This window comes from Photinus pyralis, unplaced genomic scaffold, assembly GCF_008802855.1.
Source record: "Photinus pyralis isolate 1611_PpyrPB1 unplaced genomic scaffold, Ppyr1.3 Ppyr1.4_LG4, whole genome shotgun sequence".
Classification (NCBI taxonomy): Eukaryota; Metazoa; Arthropoda; class Insecta; order Coleoptera; family Lampyridae; genus Photinus; species Photinus pyralis.
In genome coordinates this window covers 50,466,840-50,486,322 of record NW_022170511.1, presented here as the reverse complement: position 1 = coordinate 50,486,322, position 19,483 = coordinate 50,466,840, and the positions used below count along the sequence as shown (strand labels likewise).

At 36.8% G+C, this 19,483-nt stretch overlaps 1 protein-coding gene across 1 annotated transcript; it reads right to left on the bottom strand.

Annotated features, from left to right (window-relative positions):
* Positions 1 to 1,030: 1,030 nt before the first annotated feature.
* On the bottom strand, positions 1,031 to 12,719 carry LOC116167605 (farnesol dehydrogenase-like). The gene is made up of 5 exons (XM_031483001.1): positions 12,586 to 12,719; positions 6,293 to 6,497; positions 5,972 to 6,243; positions 5,789 to 5,926; positions 1,031 to 1,161 (listed from the first exon to the last, which is right to left on the bottom strand). The coding sequence occupies exons 1-5, from the start codon at positions 12,679 to 12,681 to the stop codon at positions 1,120 to 1,122; spliced, it is 753 nt and encodes a 250-aa protein (XP_031338861.1). The 5' UTR covers positions 12,682 to 12,719; the 3' UTR covers positions 1,031 to 1,119.
* Between the last annotated feature and the right edge of the window lie 6,764 nt (positions 12,720 to 19,483).

The window sequence follows — 19,483 nt, the reverse complement described above, 5'->3', positions numbered from 1 at the left end:
ATAATGATAATTGTAGATGTAGGTATAAAATAAAATAAAAGTAGATTTAGCAACAAAAGAAAAAAAAACAAAAATAATTAAAAAAAATTTTATTCACCTGGAACTACTACACATTTACACATTGTTGTCCCTAACAGAGACAGATGCATTTGATTTAAAATATGTTGCTTACTGTTTCCGTGAGTTTGTATGCGATCACTGAGGTGAACTAGATCACGGATGCCGGTTTGCGTCCACTTCGTATCTCCCCCAAACAATACGCATGGAAAGCAAAAGAACGCATTTTTGACGGTACAACCGCAAATCCACTTAGTTTTTGAATAAATCTCCCGATTAAATTTTCGAACGTACTCTTTTCCTCTACCTTTTCCTTTGAATTCAATCGTCATATCCGGCAAAGGGTGCCCTTCTTGTTTTATTCTCAGTTTTTCCTCCAGCGATAAACGCGAAAAATTTGCGAACTTCCTGGTAATGTCCTCCACATCCATTATTTATAAAAAGTAACGCTCACAGAAACAACAATAATCCCGAAAATAAACGCCAACGCAACATAGCAACCTGTTTCGGTACTGTCTTCGCTGCAGCTCCCTTATCCCCTGAAGCACGTGGTTAATTGACGTCATCTGCTAATCGTTGATTGGCCGAGAGGCCATAAAACTGAAAATTTCGGTACGCAGTCCCGTCTGAATGATTGGTTGCATAAAATAAGGCGCGTAGGGGAATAAATAGATAGGATAGCTACAGATATACTGTGGTGTGGGTACTGGGTTGTAAATTGAGTAAATTCACACGTATTTACTTCTTTCTTGTTCTTAAATTTTGCCGGTTCTGCAGCACTGCAGCTCTTTAATACAAACCGCCACTGCCTGTAGATAATAAACAAACATGATTCAGGAACGGTCTCTCTACCTGTAAGGTGTGTTGCCTACCGAATGTAAACCTTGATTAATGATAATTACCTTTGTTTGGGAATGTAACTAATAAGAATGGCATACGTGAACGACTTTATTTCTATTTTCCGTGGATACATGTTTGCATACAACTTGGTTAAGTCACAATTTATCTAACAAACTCGTAATGTCCAATAGCTAATTGACCTTAAAACTAAATACCTTATTGTTAAATTGATTCCCATATAGGACGAATTACAATATCTTGAATCTGAAATGAAAAGACTATTAGTACAAATCTTGCCCATTTACCTTGTCTCTTAACAGAAAGTTCTGACTTCTGTTACTCTTTAATCCTGATTGTAAATATAGTTTAATTTATAATTAAAAACATTGTTAGAAAAGTTGTTTGTGCACATCTTTCCATATAGTAATCAAACAAGATTATCAATCGTAACTTTAACTTTTTAAAAAGCAAATAGTATATGTACTAAATATATATACATGGTGTTTCAGAAGGAATAGCAAATATTTTCGGTGGTTTATTAATTATTTTGAATAAGAAATTGATATACCTAATCATTTTGGAATTCTCTATAGTTACTGAAATACAGCAGCTTTGATGTTACTGTAAAGAGTCACAATAGTCGGCTGGAAGGACCACATCAATAAACTTAGGGCGGAAGTTGCTTGGGATGAAAGTATTACTCCATACATACTGTGTATCCAGTTTTGCAAAAGGAATTTGCTTATAATATGCATTGCGAACTGTTACAATTGCTTCATGACCTATACACGCAAATAAATTATGAATATTAATCTAAAATTAACATAAATTTGGGGGTTTAATGTTGTTTAAACAGGCATTAAGCAAAGAAAAATGGCTTGTTAACATTTTATTTAGGGGATTGATCCAACCCCACAGGAATTACTAAAGGAATAAGTTTGTAACTGTTGTTACATTAAGGGGTTTAACACCCTTCATTGTGTCAATCGAAACGAACTTTCTACAGCAAAATTTAACTATTTTCAGTAATATTATGTAACCGACCGCTGTTACTACAAAAGTATTTATCAAAAAACATATTTTCTTTTTTCATTTTCACTATGGGGATTCGGAAACCGTAAGAGATACAAAACCGCTTAAATGGGAAAAACTATGCAAAATTTTATGGTGATTAAGTTTCTCTTTAAAAGTTTCTTGTAGGTCTACAAATAGCGAAGTTATGGCCAAAAATATTATGTTTTTCAGTGTGCAGCGATAACATCAATGGCTTTTGATGTCGTTTTTAGTTTATTCAAGGTCTCTTATTTTATAGCACCATCATAAATCGCACATAGACTATCATCTGGCAACATTGTGCAACATCGGTGCATTCATCAGCATAAAAAGGCGAATTTTCCGAATTGTAGATGCTTTCTTATTTGTGTAAGAATTAGTCAAATACAATTTTACATAAAAATACGTAATATAGGTATTGTAAAGGTAGATATTTGTCTCAAACTCATAAGGGATCACGCGCCCCCTTAACAGCGCCTTGTGCCACCCTAGAGCGGCGCGCCCCCAGTTTAGGAAACACTGCATTACAGCCTTCAAACGAATAAATTTTAGGTTAATTGAAAACGTCCAGTTTCTAAAATTTTCTAAACTACCTTTCAGTCGTCCAACCTTGGAAAACTTTGATCTCGCTCTAATTTAGATTCAAGAAAATGCTGGTTGATATTGACCCCGGGGCTCGTAGCGAAAAGAACGGTCTTCTGTTTGCAAACTCTTCCGAAATGCAGGATATCCCATAACCTAATGACCGAGATAATGGAAAGAGTCTTAATTGCACACCAAAGTGCCCTCAGCGGATATTTAAATAGATAATTTCTTGAACAGATAAGTCCTTCTTTACTGGGCAGTTGGAGCTGGTGTTAAATTTCCATGTTAGATTATCCCATTTTTGGGCGGATCGATTCAACTGATGTAGGTCGATTTAAATCACGTGCAGTGTACTAACTTTCTTCTCATGTAAACAAAAGATTCACGCAATCCTCAAAACTTGTTTTTCTTGGTACGGAGAGATTACTTTTCGCGTATGGTACCGTGGACGATCTCGTGGACCAAAAACGAATGCATTAAATCTATTTTTTCTAGATTCACCCCTACCCTTGTTCACATGCATAGAACATCCACAAAATGGCGCTGATTGGTTAACGTGGCCATCTTCAATCGTTAGCTCATCTGATTCGCTTAGATCAACGAATTACGGGCGTTCACTTTAACCCCCGACCTTTCAACATTGCAGATTCATCGCTTTCCATGGACTCTAAGAGATCTATGAGATCATTCTACTGTTCTGGGCACATAAATTCCATTAAAATAGCCTTATTTACTTTCAACCCGACGGACTGACGTCGTTAACTTCCTCAAGCCCATGTAATCCCATAAAAATAAAGATTGTCAACTAATGACTTTTAAAAACATGGAATTAATATTTTTTCCTAAAATCACCCTTTAATTTGAACACTCCGTATACTCCCGGGTACACAATACCTAAAACTGTGCAACTCTTAATGATCGCAAAAAATAAACACCGTAGGAGGGTTCCAGTTACAAGGTACAGTGATCTTGGTAGTCAAAGATCGTGACCGTTTCAGTTTATCCTTACTCACTCTTTTATTCAAAATAGTCCATACCGATCAGTGAGGATTATGCACGGTTTAAATTACCGAAGGCAGACAAAAGAAACATCTAACAAAATTGAAGATATACTAGACGTCTTCTAGTATAAAAACAGTCACAGGTAATCGGTTATTGCAAATCTGGTCGAATAAACTTAGTGCAAGGTGGGTCCCCAAACAAATCTTAATAGTTCAGCACCAACGTCGGGGTGAATGCGCTCGATCCTTTTTGGAGCTACCACGTGGTCGTGTGGAAGGCGATTGCAACCTGGGATGAAACTATGGTCGTATACTATGATCCACTGTTTCAAAGGAAGTCGATGGAATGGAGACGAAAAACACAAATTAAAGCAGAATATTCGGCGGAAAAGACGGAAAGATGGGAAGCTGACCAAAGGCGTGCGTTCGCTGTATAACAATGCAGCATTACATGCACTGCTGCAGTCGCACAAACCGCAATTACGGTTTTGAGCAAATCCATCACCCCCAAGGGAGTATTATCCGACTGTGTGGCTCAGTGGTAGAGCGTTGAGCTACATAGCCGGGAGGTCGGGTGTTCGAACCTGAGCCGAGGTGAATTATTCATCAGTGGCGAAGATGGGAATTTCCTGAGATCAGTTTCAAGCATTCTTCAGGCTATTCCGAATTAGGTTTTCCTGCAGTTCTCCTAATTCGTAAGGTACAACTTCAAATAAATAACTAAATAAATAAATAAATGAATGAATAAATTACCTGCTTGGGAAATTGAAAAAGGACCTAAGGGGACGTGATTTCAGTGACAAAAAAGGGGTGAAAGTTGCAGTTTAAACAAACCGAAAGAATATATTTAGAGGTACTGAATTGTTTTTGAAGCAATGCATATTAAATGCACTAATGTAGGGGTGGAGGGGGGGGGGCTATATTGAAAAATACATTTTAATTTTTAGTCTATGCCGTTTCTTTCACAGTCAGGCCGGGAATATTTGACGCAGTGCATTTTTCTGTCTTTAAAATAATCAGGTCATCCTCGTTGCAGATCCTTACAAATCGCGGAACGAAACAGCAATGAACACCAATTAATAAATCAAAATTGCACCCTCTTGAAGCATATTTAACCCACAAGTCAGATATTTTGTGCGAATAGATTTCCAGTAGTCTTTACCGAGTGAACGCCATGTGGAGGTATTTATGGGGAACATCAAGAACGAACTAGAATAACGATGGTATCTAGTTTGAAATACATCTATGGATTGTGTGCTTATACCGTTGAACTAATAGCGATGGTCATTCGTCAATCAAATCTTCTTTTATTCATCAGGTGTCACAATTCAAATCCTTCCAACATTATATGTTTCGCTCCAATTAACTCCAGCATCAGTTTTCCCTCTGTTAAGCGTTTTGCCACCCGCATTCGCTCAATCTAATATTTTACCAGAAACTCGTGTCTCAACAAACGCAAGTTTTTTAATACAAATTTCTGTAATAAATTCACAGATCTCACGACACAGTGTAATGCCTTTTGTTACGTAAACGAATACGTAAATCAACACCGGAACATAACTGTGATACTCTTTTCAGCGTAACTAGCGCGTTTAATTAATTTGTCCTTGGCCGCGTACGGCGTTTTTAATCTCCATAAGGAAAGTTTTTTATTTGACGTTAACTGTTTATTACTTTCTCTTAAATTCGCGGTAATCCGTATTTTTTCTACGTGGATAAAACTGCGACGTTAGAATCAATTCAAGTTCATTCTCTATATTTACTGTAACGGAACTCTCGTTGTTAAAATTTTACGTTCCACTATAACCAAAATAACTGTAAAACGCTCAACCATGTTTTCTAATCGCACCAATTGGAATTGGCAACCCCACGAAAGTCCCTTCGCACTGAAATTCCGCTGACTCGTCTTCTTACGATCCAGAGACTGAGCTCATGCCTAATTCGCAGTTGTAATCAAATAGTTCTCATTAAGGTAACTGAATATAATCGAAACCCCCGACATCTAGTCTCCACACAAATAGTAAGTAGTATTATTCATATTGGGTCTCTCGTTAGTACTTTCTCAAGCAGAAATTAAGGACACTACATGCGATACACGTTTATTAAAACGGAGGCTAAAGCTATAAGTACAGCTAGTATTTCTGCGCCTTTCTCAGAGGAACGCTTCCTATTACTCTTTTTTAGTACGAATAAAAATTTATAAATTAATTTTACCCAATAGACCTAAGGACACAATGGTATCGTTCCTTTACCTGAACATTTGGAGGGGTACTCAAAATGTAGATGACAGTTTTCGCAACATCTTCGCATTTCATCATGGGACGTTCATTCAGTTCACTTTCCGAAAACTCTCTGCGGAGTTCACTTGCGACAGCACCAGGACTTACGATCTAGAAAACTATTTAAAGCATGTACTACATTCATACAACACATACAGTAACTCTGATTTTTGAAGACTCCTTGCGTAACTCCAATCGTAACGTATCGGATATGCTGTGAATCGCATGCTTCGTCGCTGGATACAAATTTTGCCCTACTAAATCTAACGAGTCAATATCCGGCACCTTTAAACCCATCACGCTGCTGATGTTAATTATTATTCCATCAATCTCGTTAGTTTTCATGGATTTGATTGCTTCCCTTTGACAAATGCAGTACGCGAGAACGTTAACTTTAAATGTGTCCCTCAATTTGTCAACGTCGGCTTCTGCGGATAAAGTTGTTGTTCAACTGTAATTTCTGGACGGGTAATTTACCTCTTAATGTTGTAAGGTGTAACACACCGGCGTTATTAATCATTATACTAATCGGCCCTAATGTCTCTTCAATCCACTTGAACGCGTTTAATATCTCCTGCTCGTCTGAGAGATCGCAATACAGTGAGTGCAGTTTTGCCGGTGCGTCCGCCAGGCTCTCGCTCAATTCGTCAATTTTTTCGACGCGTCTTCCGATACCTACGACCTGAAACAAATACGATTCCAATGTATTTAACAAGCAGGATTTCAAAATTCCGTAGTTATAAAATCGTGATGGGCAGTTAAAGGGTTGTATGTAGACTATTTAAGCATAATCAATCAAAGGAACTAATATATTTCATGCACCCCTCAGAATATGTACAAAAGTTGTAGCTAAGATGGAATTTCCTTAAAGATTCTTTAATTCCAAATCTCGAGGGTTAGCATTTATATAAACCCTTTAAACCTAACAATCAATTAAATAAATAGAAATAGTTCATGTGATACAGAATTCAGGTTATAAGTAAGATCGATTTGTGTGTAATGTTTGTAAAAGTTTATCTCATGTTATATCCGGTCATTGCGATGAGAGTGTTATCGCTGCATAAAGCTAATTAATTATATTTACTTTTGCCGGTGCCGGTGTAACAATAACATTAACATAAACGTTAAAGTAAAAAAGCTAATTAAGTTCGATAAGCAGATCTTTCTTGCAGACGTAAACACTGAAGTTAGTTAGGACCAATTTTGGAGAAGATTTGGAAGGTGCTGGAGTAAAAAGTTTGCAATGGCAATGCTACACTTTTCGCCGTTTTCAAAGTATCCATAGATTTCTGATATGGAATACCCCCCAGCACCCAGAAGATCTTATGATACGTGTGAGGAAATGAACATTGAATCTGTCTGAGTCTGGTTAATGCAGTACCCTGTATGTGGTATAACTTTAATTTGTAAGGGCAAATCTGGTGTTTTTTTTACGAACAAACAAAGTTGGTTTATTTTACTTGAATTTGTTTTCCCTTTTATAAATGTTGTTAGGTGCTTTCTGGTCGTTGCGAGAAGAAGTTTTCTTGTTAGACGAAATTTAATTAACGCACGTGTTCTTTCGTTGGTGAGGAATGCAGGTGTTTTGAAGGATTGCGCGAAGTGGGGACGTTTGGCGCGTTCCGTCGTGAATGACGTTTATCTAATCTGATTGTGATTGACGTTTTATTTGAACATGCGTGAGGAAGGGGATTATTTTATGGGAGAAGTGGTTGTTTCCTTAAATACTGGAGATAACGAGAAAAAGCAAGTAGTTGTAGTGCAAGGCGAGGCCTTTCGTTATGGCTCGTTTCTTATTAAAAGTGAAAAGCCACCGTCAATTTGTTATCTTTATTCATCAATCCAGTTTTGTTCGTCATCTCGTCCTGTGTTATAAAGCAAAGTGAAGTTCAGAATCTGTCAGCGTTTTTGTGTCACTTTAAGTGTGCCTGAATGTTCAGATTAATGACTAAAAGCAATTAAGATTCTTTATTTATTTGTCTGGCGAACGCCCGCGTGCGTGGTATGTGTAAAAACAAGCTTTGAATGCTTTTAAGGTTTTTTTTAATCCTTTCATGTGTTTCGGAATAAATTGTATTTGCCAATTGTGTGTTTATTCGAATCCAAGGTGCGACCCACATAGAGTTTTCATGTAAAATTTTCCTATTTGTGTCCAAGATTTATTTCAGGTGTTGATCAAAATTTTTTTGGAATTTTTCGATTTGAGAGATTTTAAGTCAATATTAGGATTTTTCTTGTAGCAAATGCTAGGTTCAATTCTGATTTGTTTTGAGCTAGCTGGACAGGTGTTTCGTGGATGGTGGTTTCGTAGAGATTTCCAGATAATATCCAGAAGACTCCATAAATTTAATTACGCAAGTTATTTATCTACAATTAATTAAAAATAAATTTATATTTTTATAAATATATATTTTTTATCTCTCACATAATATATACACAATGTATACCAGCGCGAACTATTTATTACTTCGGCGTTGAAATTGGAACTGTCCTGAAACGCAATTCGATTTTTTTATATAGCCAATGTTCTCGATTGCTCGCGAATGTTCTCGAACTTAACGCTATTCCTAGCTAACATGCACGATCTGGGATTGATTTTCGTTGTAATGAGTCGCGCTCCTTGTTACTCCCTCTGCTTCCACCTTCGTCTTGGAAAGTAACTGTGGTGAAGTTCACGTAGGGTCGATGGTTGCAAGTATGTCAGGAAGTTTGGTCCATAAGAACAATTAAATTTTGTCCCTTGGGGTCCCTTTTCCTGCCTACCACCCGCCAATTGCTGGTTGTAACTCCAGCATTTTGGATTTCGATACTTTTCAGGTTCTACTTGCGCCCCGGCGTCCAGGCGTGTTTTGGGAGGTTCTTTGCTGCGATGAATTGAACTTTCGACTCCTCCCACGGAGCTGCTCTCGCTAGATCCGACCTCAACCAGTCCACCGATACCTGGTCTACGCATGTGATCAACAGCATTCCCCTTGAATTTGGACGAAACTCCAATGGATAATTCAGCTTTTGATTCGCCCGGTCTCCTTTTCCGACAACGTTCCCTCTAGGTCTTCATGGACAAAAATCATTCGGTTTGTTGATGACACAGTAATTTTGATAAGAAGGAAGAGATGGCTCTAAAAGTCGAACAGAAACGGAAATAGTTTTAAATAGAAGAGACGGACTTTAATCACTGCTTTTTTTGGTGGTGGACGTTAAGCGTTCCTTTTTGGTGGGCGTTTGCCATATTTGAGTGGATTATTGCCAGTTGTAAGGTTTTGTAGAAGAAAGTTAGTTGAGTGCTCTAAGAGATTTTTATGGTGCCGTTTAAAGTGAATTAAGTCAAAGTGAAGGTCGAATTAAAGAAGTGAAGTTTAGGAAAAAAATTAGCCGGAGTGTTGTGTTTATCGAGCATTTACCGCATAAGGAAGTCTTATTTTAGGGGAGTCCAACATTAAAGAGCCAATTTTATATCTGTAATTACAACGAACCTAGTGTCGTCTAAATTGAAGATTAAGTAAAGAAGTGAAGTTTCGAAGTATCATTTGGTGTTTGTGTTTGTGCGTCATTTAGAGAAAATCGCAGCGACGACAGAATATTTTGGATTATTAACACTTTAACGGCCAGTTGCACAAAAAAAAATCCAGGATTATAGTTTAATGCGGTATTAAGACATTTGATTGGCTTTATATTGCAGTAGGCAGCCAATCAAATGTCAAAATTGTTGTTTAAACTCAGATTTGGGCAAATAATCTAGGATTTTGATTATAATTCGCTTTCCTGCAACCGGCCGTAAGGCACTTAATTAAGATTTGTTTAAATTAGTTGTTTCAATCGATCGCGTGTTGCGTGGTATGTTTTAGCTGTAAATGTTCTATGTTTAATTAATCGAGCTCAAATTATGACCTAGATTGTTTGTCTGTTTTTTTTGTTAGTACTCAGGGTTATACCAGGTGTTTAAGTAAAAATTTGTAATATAATTCTTTGGAATTATGGAGTTGATCATCGATAAGGTGGTGGATGCTAAGCAGTGGTTGCTACGAAAAAGCCGTTCGAAGTTGATCGACGGTTGCTAACAAAGAGGCGATCTATGGAAGATGCGAGAGATATTCCTTCCCCTCTCGAGTGTATAAGGAGATCGATGCTAAGCAACGGTTGATGTGAAAAAGGTGTTCGAAGTTAATCGATGGTGTATGGAAGATGGGAAAGATGTTCCTTACCTACGAATGATTATGAGGAGGTGTTCGAAGTTAATCGGCGGTCGATACGAAAGAATTGGTCGTATAATTACGAAATGAAAATGAATTAAAGGACTTAATTGTTGTTGTTTCGAAGCAGGTCCATGCTAATATGAACGAAAGGAAATTGCGTTGTTGTTTTTGTTGAAACGACAGCGTATTGCGCTCGTTAAAACGGCAGGATCGACGAAGGCGATTAATTATAACGACGGATTCATGGTGTTGCTCGATGATAACGACGTGTTGCACGCACTTCCGTTATTATTGATAGCTGTACGATGACAGCTTGATATTTTGATTGTTGTTCGATGAATTCTGATCGACGAACGCGCATGCGCAAATGTAGTGCAATTCTAGCTTCGGTGAGCCGCACATAGCAAGTGGGAATATATACAGGGGCAGGTAAAATTGTTATTACAAGGCGTGCTAGGATATTTTCTTTGAAGGAAACAACAAAGACTAACTCTAGTTTGGGGACGCAACAATAGGGTAGTAGTGAAAATTATAAGAGACAGAAATTCCTTAAAAATTCCCTTCCGTACCTGATGGACAACGACCCACTCTGGGGTAATTTTATACATAAATGTTGACACGTGAAAAATTTTGGTGCACGTGTTAAATTAGTGTTTCAACGCCCTTAAGTAGGTAGGCTAAGTGCCACTTGAAGAGTTAGAGTAGATACAACAACAAACAAAACAAGGAAGGCGCAATTTATTGACACTTGTTATCAGTCATATTTATTCAGTTTTTCACTTTCGTAATGTTCGTTAAGAATTAATAATCGCTCATTCTTCTACATTAATCAGCTTTACAAGGGGTTAAACTGTAATAACATTCAGATAGGGTCGGAAAGCAATTGATAGGTTTGTCATGCCAATGATGTAGAGCGAAAAGGTGTGATCTTTTAACGTTTAGATTAATTTCTAAGGAACGCTCAATTACTTTAAGGCTCCTGCTACAAAAGACATCAATACAACGGGGTGTCGAAGGACCCCTCAAATTACAAAATGTAGGTGACCTTTGACATATTGACTAAGAATTCAATAGTAGTGAGCTTCTGTTCAATCGGAAAGACAGGCAGATGGACACCATAACTTTTTCTCTCCCATCTTTAGAATTTTCTATTAAAATCTTGAGAATTGTTTGTAAAACTCTCTTACAATACATATTCCTGAAGCCATCTTGGAATCGCAATGGATTCTTCTTGGGTTTTGTAGAATATAAAAATTTTATCGTCCACTTTACAGTCTGTTCTTAATGTCTTAGTATCTTCTATCGTCTTCCAAATTAGACAAAAAAGTTATAGATCCTTGAACCTTAGAATTTTCTCAGAGTCCTCGTAGAATCTTTTTAGAATCATCTTGGAATTTTCGTAAAATTATCTTAGAATCCTCTGGTAGATCCTTAAAGTAGAAATTTTAGAACCTTTGGGACATCTACAACCTTCAAAACCATTAGAATCCTTAAGATATTAGTAGAACTTGTAAAACTCTTCTCATCGCCATCTCGCCAACGTGGTAGAACCTTTTAGGACTTCAAAACCAGGTTGGTATGTTCGTAAAATGTTTCCACAATATTCTCAACAATTTTGATTTATATTTATTAGAATTTGTTTAGAACATTCTTTGTACATCTAAAGAATTTCTACAGACCCTTATTGGAATCTTTAGAACCTTTATAATAGCTGTAGAACCTTCTTACAATCCTTTTGGAAATGTTGGCATCTTCTTGTAGCCGTCATGAAATCTTCTTGGAATCTTACAATGTTTTTAATAGCCTGCGTAAAATCTTATTGTCTTCTTATAATGTCCATAGACTTCTCTCCTCGTTCAGATTCAGATTCACTTAGAAACTCCTGAAGGCCTTAGGGGCTCAAGAAACCTATAGAACCTCAAGAACGATTAGAGTTCTTGAAAACTTCTCAGAGACTTCATAAAACCTTTTTAGGGCTTAGGGTTTCCAACTGTTCCTAAAAGCTGTGCAAAATCTTGGTCTAAGGGCGGGAAAATGGTTAAAGCAGGCTTTATGTATGAGTGAAAATGGTGTACAGTACTACATGGGGAATCCATCTCAAACTTTAAACTAAGTGCTAAATTGATTATTTGCACCTAGACGAGTAGGTAAATCTCGATCGTCATACGCCAATCCTCAATGTCTAATTTGGAATGAATTCTTCTTTCGCTTTTACAAAGTATAACATATAAGATCTATCTTAATATCTGAATATCTGGAATAATGTTTGAAAATATTATTGTGGATGGGATAATTGGCTCGAGGGGTACACTACATTATTATTATATCTTGTTAGCAATATTGACGAAAAACCGAAAGCGGCGTAGAAATTCGTTAATTCGATACTGATGTGGATTCCAACACGGAAATGTTGAAATAAAAACCTACCAAGTGGCTAATTCACGGTACGAACATGCCAAGCAATATCAAATACGAACGTGTGCTCTGATTTAATTGCGTTAACACGAAACGTAAACCTACCGTAAATTACAACGATACGTTGGTTTTGTAAAAATAAAATCTTAACATGAACCTTACATTAATTCCGGCTTTCACTAATTCTGTAGAAATTGCAGCTCCAACTCCGGCACTCGCTCCTGTCACAACGGCCAAACTTCCAGCCCACTTTTCCATTAAGGAGAGATATAAATTACCGGCCTATAATGTGTGTATGTATGTTTCGGTAAGAAAGATTAACCGTGTAATAAAGCGGTTGACCTAAATATCTCCTTTTATATCACATAATTATTTTTGGAAATATCCAAACACACGGAAGCTTCCCACGGTTATTTTTTAATAATGGTTGGTGTCCTGGCCAGAGGGGCCACTCTGTTATTATCGTTGTCCTTAGATACTACTTCGATTCATTAAATTTTTATGTCCGACAATAATTTAAGGATTAACTAATTTTTTTTCTGAAGCGTCAATTAAACTGATGTTAAGTTTCCCAATTATAATTGTTGCAAGTATTTTCACGACAAGGTATTTGGTAAATTGGAAAACAGCGCACACGAATGCCCTCGGTAGCTGTGGTCATTGGAATTAGCTTTGTGGCTTTTAGGCATCAACTCAACGACCACGTGCCCCCGAGCTTATGATATTTACTGCGTAGATATAGATGCATTTTCGGGTAGTCTCAGGGTTTTAAATAAACTAATATGCAGTTAACTCCACGAGTAATGGCAACAAAGCAAATTTTGGGAATAAATAGACACTAAAATGATATGCTACAGTGAATTCTGTAGTCTTATTAGAAACATTTTAGGGAAGTAGTGTGGCAAGCACTCCCCTCTTCAGAGTATTAATTTTTAACAAAAAAAAACGTTAGTTGGATCTAATCCGTCAGCATTGTTGCGCAACCCCACTGACAATTTTTTTAATATATTAAATAAAAAGTTCAATCAAAAACTGTTCCTTTCTCAAACTTCCAGATGAAAATGAAAGTATGTGTTAAATTTGAAAAAAAAATTATCGTTGCCACTGATTCTTAACTTGAATCTAATTTTCTATCCTCTGGATTTAAATAAAATGAAGGTTATTACAACCCATTTTTGACAAAAGCATTTGAACCTACGGAAATCTAATTTTTAACTCAGTTAGAAATTTCATTAATGAAATTTACCTGCAAACAGTTTACTCGCCTTTCTCTCTTCCTCCCTTTCACTATTCCGGTGGACCTCTTCTTCTTTTGCATATCTTACTTATGAATTTTACAACTTCTCCTTGGTGCGATCTGTGGCGCATTTCAGTTTGATCTTCTGTGTATATCTCGTCGCTGCCATCCCCTTCTTAGCCGACTTCAGTTCCCCATCCCTCTCTATTACCTCTTCCCTCTTTCCCTTTCCCTGTACCTATTATGCTGTTCGGTACAAACCCCCGTATTCCTCTTCCTCATTTACCCGTTTCTATGTTATTGCATTCACAACAGTTCACATTGTCTTTTTTCACTATACCTTTACGTTCTTGTTCAAGAATTGTCTTACTTTTTATTTGATTTTCATTTACTATCATGGAATCTCCTATCGACTTCTCTTTCCTCTTACCGTTTACGTTTCCGATTATTATTCTCCATCCTCTCTCACTCTCTCCTTATGTCCAGTGCTAACAGAAATTCTCACTGTTTGTTGTATTTTCACTTATTTGCTCTTTCCCATAGATATACAGTCTTCTTTATGTCCTATTCTGTTTTGTAATAGTAATACCATAGCCAAACGTCAGGTGGTGTACCATATCCAAAACTACTCGTTCTCCTTAATTTTGTTGTGTATTATTTTGTTTGTTGTGGTGTGACAACGTTACATGAAATAAAGGTCTTGTGTACGATGTATCAGTAGACTATAACGTCTTTATTAGCACACGTAATTACCAAATCCATATAGGCTTTTACTTCGGTATCCGTTGGAACCCAGCAAATATTGAACCGTAATTTTCATATTTCATAGTAGCTTTACTATTAGTTTCTAAAACGATTGTATCAAATATTTTGGTATCAGCAGAACGGGAGCAATTTGTCGGCCATCTTGGATTTTATTCATTTAAATCAATTAAATTGCTTTTAGGTCTGGTGCTTTGGTTCGCGGATTTAATTAACTTAATTCAATTATTTTTTCGAAATTTTAATTAAATTGGATCAATTAAATAAAATTGACGGGTTTATTCGCTGTTTGAATCGGATTCGCGTTTTGATTGTAGTTTTGCCTTTAACCGGCGAAAATAAGATAGGCTTTTGCGATGTGATTGATTGTCCGCTTATTATTGCCATTTCGCGGATTTAATTTCTTTGAAATGGGACTTTGATTTGGATCAATTCTGTGAATCGGGCCAATTTGTGAGTGTGGCCAAGAACTTCTCGCTTTTATGGAACTCGCAGATGGATTTACTCACGGATTGAATTTGCTGGGAGTTGATTAAATTATTTTAATTGAAATCGCGGTATGGGATATCAGTTGCGGTAATTGAAACCAATTCAGTCTATCTCTCTTACACATTAATGCCCCATCTTTGTCGTACTTGAGCTGTCCAGAAAGAGGATCTTTTGAGATACCTGCACTGAAACCTTCTGACAATTTCGAATTTAATTTAGACGTAAAAAATAGCAAGCTTGTGTCTCACGTTGTTTCCATGGAAAGAAAATGGTCATATGTTCTGAACGACTGAACGTCATTTTATGCCGTGCTCCGTGTCTCATTTGAAATAAGAATGACAGATGTCATTAGAATGCACAATCATATGTTTCACTATGTTTACCCTTGCGGTTAAAGAGATCACTTTATCTAATCTCTCGGTTAACTTAGCCTTCTCATTCAAACCTCTAAAATGTCAATTTAACATCTGCTTGTAAATATATTTACAAATGTCGTCGTGGAAACATTTATTTGAAACACTAAAAACACGAAGCAATATTTGTCCGCAAAAAGCCGTAGGGGGAAGGTTGATTTTCTTTAATTGGCACGCAAAATTGGGATTTTTGGTCTCGATCGAATGATACCTTCGTTCTTGGTATTAAGTGGTAGCCGCAAAGAAAACATTTCTTTAGTGGTTTTAGTGAATCGACTTCTCTTAATGTGTAAAACAGCAGTGGAGAAACATCTCTTTTAATGTAAGATCCTCTTTAAGCAATGTAACATTAACCTTCCCTACGCCTAAATTTAGTAACGTGTGTGATGTTCTTATTCTACACGTCATTCTCAGTCTGAGGCACAGATGCAAGCGATAAAACGTTAAGCATGCCATTTTAACGAACACACAAAAAAGAAAGTACGTTATCTAGCTACGCACTACGGGGTGGTTTTTACGTAAAGCGGCGGCGCGGCGTAACATAATAATTCCGTAAGTTGCACGTTTTTAATTGAGTTTTACATGTTATTTGAGAATCGCTTGTGTAACATGTAATACTAACAGCACGTAACGTTTACCGCAAAAACAAACACGTATAAACTAGAACACAATAATGAAACTGAATTTCCACATTCTGCTAAATAGGTAAATAAACACCGAACCGCATTTCGTTCTGGCAACTACAATTGTTCCACCCCGAAACGTAGTTCTTTACATAATTACGTTCAACGTTTTGATTACTATTAAATGAGATTGTATTTCAGGCCATAACGGACCAATCCCGCCTAAACCCGAACTTCCCACCTTTACCGCTTTTAAGTATTTTTTTAAGAGCATCCGAAAGGGATAAATTTTCGCTACGAACAGAAACAAAATGACAAAGGAGAGAGAGGGCGAACGGGTACTTAACGAAGACGAGGGCAGTTTAGGTATCCCAGTAGGGTAATTTTTGTTATTTATTATTTTCATTACTCATTTTCTTCCTAATCGAAGACGTTCATTGTTGGTGTTATAATTAAGCCAAACTTTTTTGTGCTTAACGTTATGAAACTTCTAACATAAAAATTAAACTTTGTTCCTCATCCTTGGAGTATAAAATTTAGGCTTCAAAACATAACATGATCAATTTATGTAACCGCGTGAGATTTTTAGGGAGATTTCTATCTATCTACCTATTGTAATGGTTCCAGTTTAGATATATCACTTCCTAGAAACTAACCTTCGTAATTATAAACCGATTTCGACCAAACTTGAAGGATTGGTGTACGTAACTCTACCTACACCTGATCGGCCGAGCCGAAAGAGATTTTTTTCTTTAACCGGGTTGGTACTCGTGTAAATAAAGCCCGATTCACATTATTGGTCATGTCACGGTCAGATCACGGTCCGGTCAATTATTGCAGCGTGTATTCCTTAAGACCCATTCACATTATCGGCCAGGTTACGATCATAACATGCTCATAAGAAATACACGCCACAATAATTGACCGCGCCATGACCGAACCGTGACGTGACCGATAATGTGAATCGGGCTTAAGTGAATTTATATCACTGCTCTAATAGGCCCATTTCAGTTGATTTCAATCATGCAATTTTTGTATCGCTTTATGTAGATCCTTGCAAAATCAGAATTTTAAGAAAGTATAAATCGCAAAATTTCGGAAATTTAGTCGAAATAAATTACATTGCAAGAATAAATTTTGAAAATGGTAGTTCACCGAATAAAAATAGAAATAGGCTGGGAAAAAAGAACTTACCAAGAAAAAAACCGGCCGACAAATTAATATTAAATTGTGTAGTAAAATTAATTGTTTGTAATGATATGAGTTCATAACATAAAATTATAGCAACAAAATATGCAGCATGTAGGTTTCCACAGGTGACCTATATGTTAAAAACAAGTTTTGGGAACTATTGATCACGTGAAAAGGTACGAAGATTTTGAGAAAGTGTAAATACACAGGATGTGAATCACCTTTGGTGCAATAAAATTCGTCTCTTAAAAGCAAGATGGAAAATTATATAGTCTTGTAGGGAGAATTCAATATTACAACAAAATATGTGGAAATCGATGAATGGCAACTCATATATCACACACACGCACACAGATTCTAAACCGAAGAGTTTTTTATTAGCAGAATCTCGCCCCCGATATAGGCAGCTAATTATGGGTCCTCGTTCGAGATTTACCAGCCTACAGTTGAGAGTCGAGAGCAGTCCCAGCATAGACTGTCGTAAGTTGTATATACAGGGTGGAACCTCTTAAGTTTATGAATTTTGGGTCATAAACTATTAAATACATACCTGGGTTTTCAAACGATGATAATTTTACGAATACGAAAACAGAGTTCAATCTCCGTTGTAGTTTCACGGGTAGCAAACCACGAGGCTGCCATGTTTAACAATAGCTCAATGGCAACGAAAATATACTGGCGCGTTTAATTACTTTGTCCTTGACCGCGTGTACCGTTGTTTTATTGCCTGTATGCTACGCAAACACGATTTCACAACGGTAATGTATTTTTTAGGCTATCATCACAAAAACGTTGATTTTGTGGTCGCTTTTGCGGCCATAAAGTTTCACTTTATTGTACGCTTCTGTCAAACTTTACTTTATTGTACACATCTGTCAAACTGTACTTATTTGAAACTGATGTGTGAGAAACAGTAATCTGTTGGATACAAAGCGTCTATGTTTCACACTATTTTGCATAATCCCAATGTTCACATTTAAAATTATAGTTTGACGTTTCAATCTTTGCTGCTTGCAGAACTTTTTGAAGTGTAGAACCAAAACATGAGGAAGATGTTATTGCTTACATTATTATATGAAAAATCACCAGCAATTAACCGAGAACACAAGTAGCTACCTATACCTACCATCAAAGTAGGTATTCAGGTTTCCAATAATTGTACAGCATGTTAACTATAAGGTTTTGGAAGCTACAGTTACGAAGGACCTATTGCATTTGACATTATTAAAATCTTGTGCAACGGAGGAAGTTGCGATTGTACTTTTACTCTCAAACGCCTGCTCTTATATCATACGTATATGACTTAGGCTCGCAACGCTTGCAGCTTCCAAAATTTCATTTGGGGTATCTGAACTGTCGCTATCACCCATTTTGATACGCACACACGCAAAGATGCTAATTATAATTACATACGACAGGAAATGCTTTGTTTTTAATTGTCTAAGATAACTATGATTTTCAGAAAAAATATGTTTATGAGCAAATTTTTGAATTCTTTTTTGATGATCGCCTAAAAAATGTTGTGTGCACCTTGGCCAAAAGTGATTTGTTAGGCCTCATCTGAATTGCGGCCTCGGCTACCGCCTCGGCCGCAAACAGCAGCTTCGGCCAAAAAAGATCACTTTTACGGCCTTGGTACACAAATAACTATTTACTCTTTCTAACTGTACTTTAATCCTTTTTTTGTTTAAATGTGGGTTTCAGAAGAAATACTTTTAATAATTCACTTATAAATGTCGGCCTGTTTTCTTTGAACAATCACTTCTGGAAGTCACATAATTACTTTTTATTCCAAACCCGAATACTGGTACCAAACGGAAGCTCAAATACGTGCAATTTTCTCCGAAACCACGCGATACGGTTGACTTTGCTGTTGTCAAAACGCGTATTAATTAACAACTTTAATTTTCAGACTACACACTGACTATGCTGTGTAACGCCCCGTTGTTTTGTTGAATGTACCCTTGGTTTGGGTGATTGACTGATTGCACTCTTAGTGTGTTGTTACCATTGGTATTGAGAAAAATATGACTTTTGCTTTTGTCGTTGAAATGGCCAATTCTAATTTTTAGATGTTGATACATTGGAAAATTCCAGAGTCGTCCCGTTAAAATTAATTATCTAAGCGTTTTTACGCGAATGGGCCATAGCTGTATCTTCTTTAGGTGACGCCATATGTTATAATTTAATTACCCACCTTTTTTTACCTATATCGCAATCCGAAACTCATTTATTAATGGAGTACGTAAGTTTGAATTAATTGGAATTGGGTCTGATTTTGGCATTGTAGTTTTTGGATGTAACGAGCATTAACCACTCTTATAGATAAAGTACTTATCTTCCTG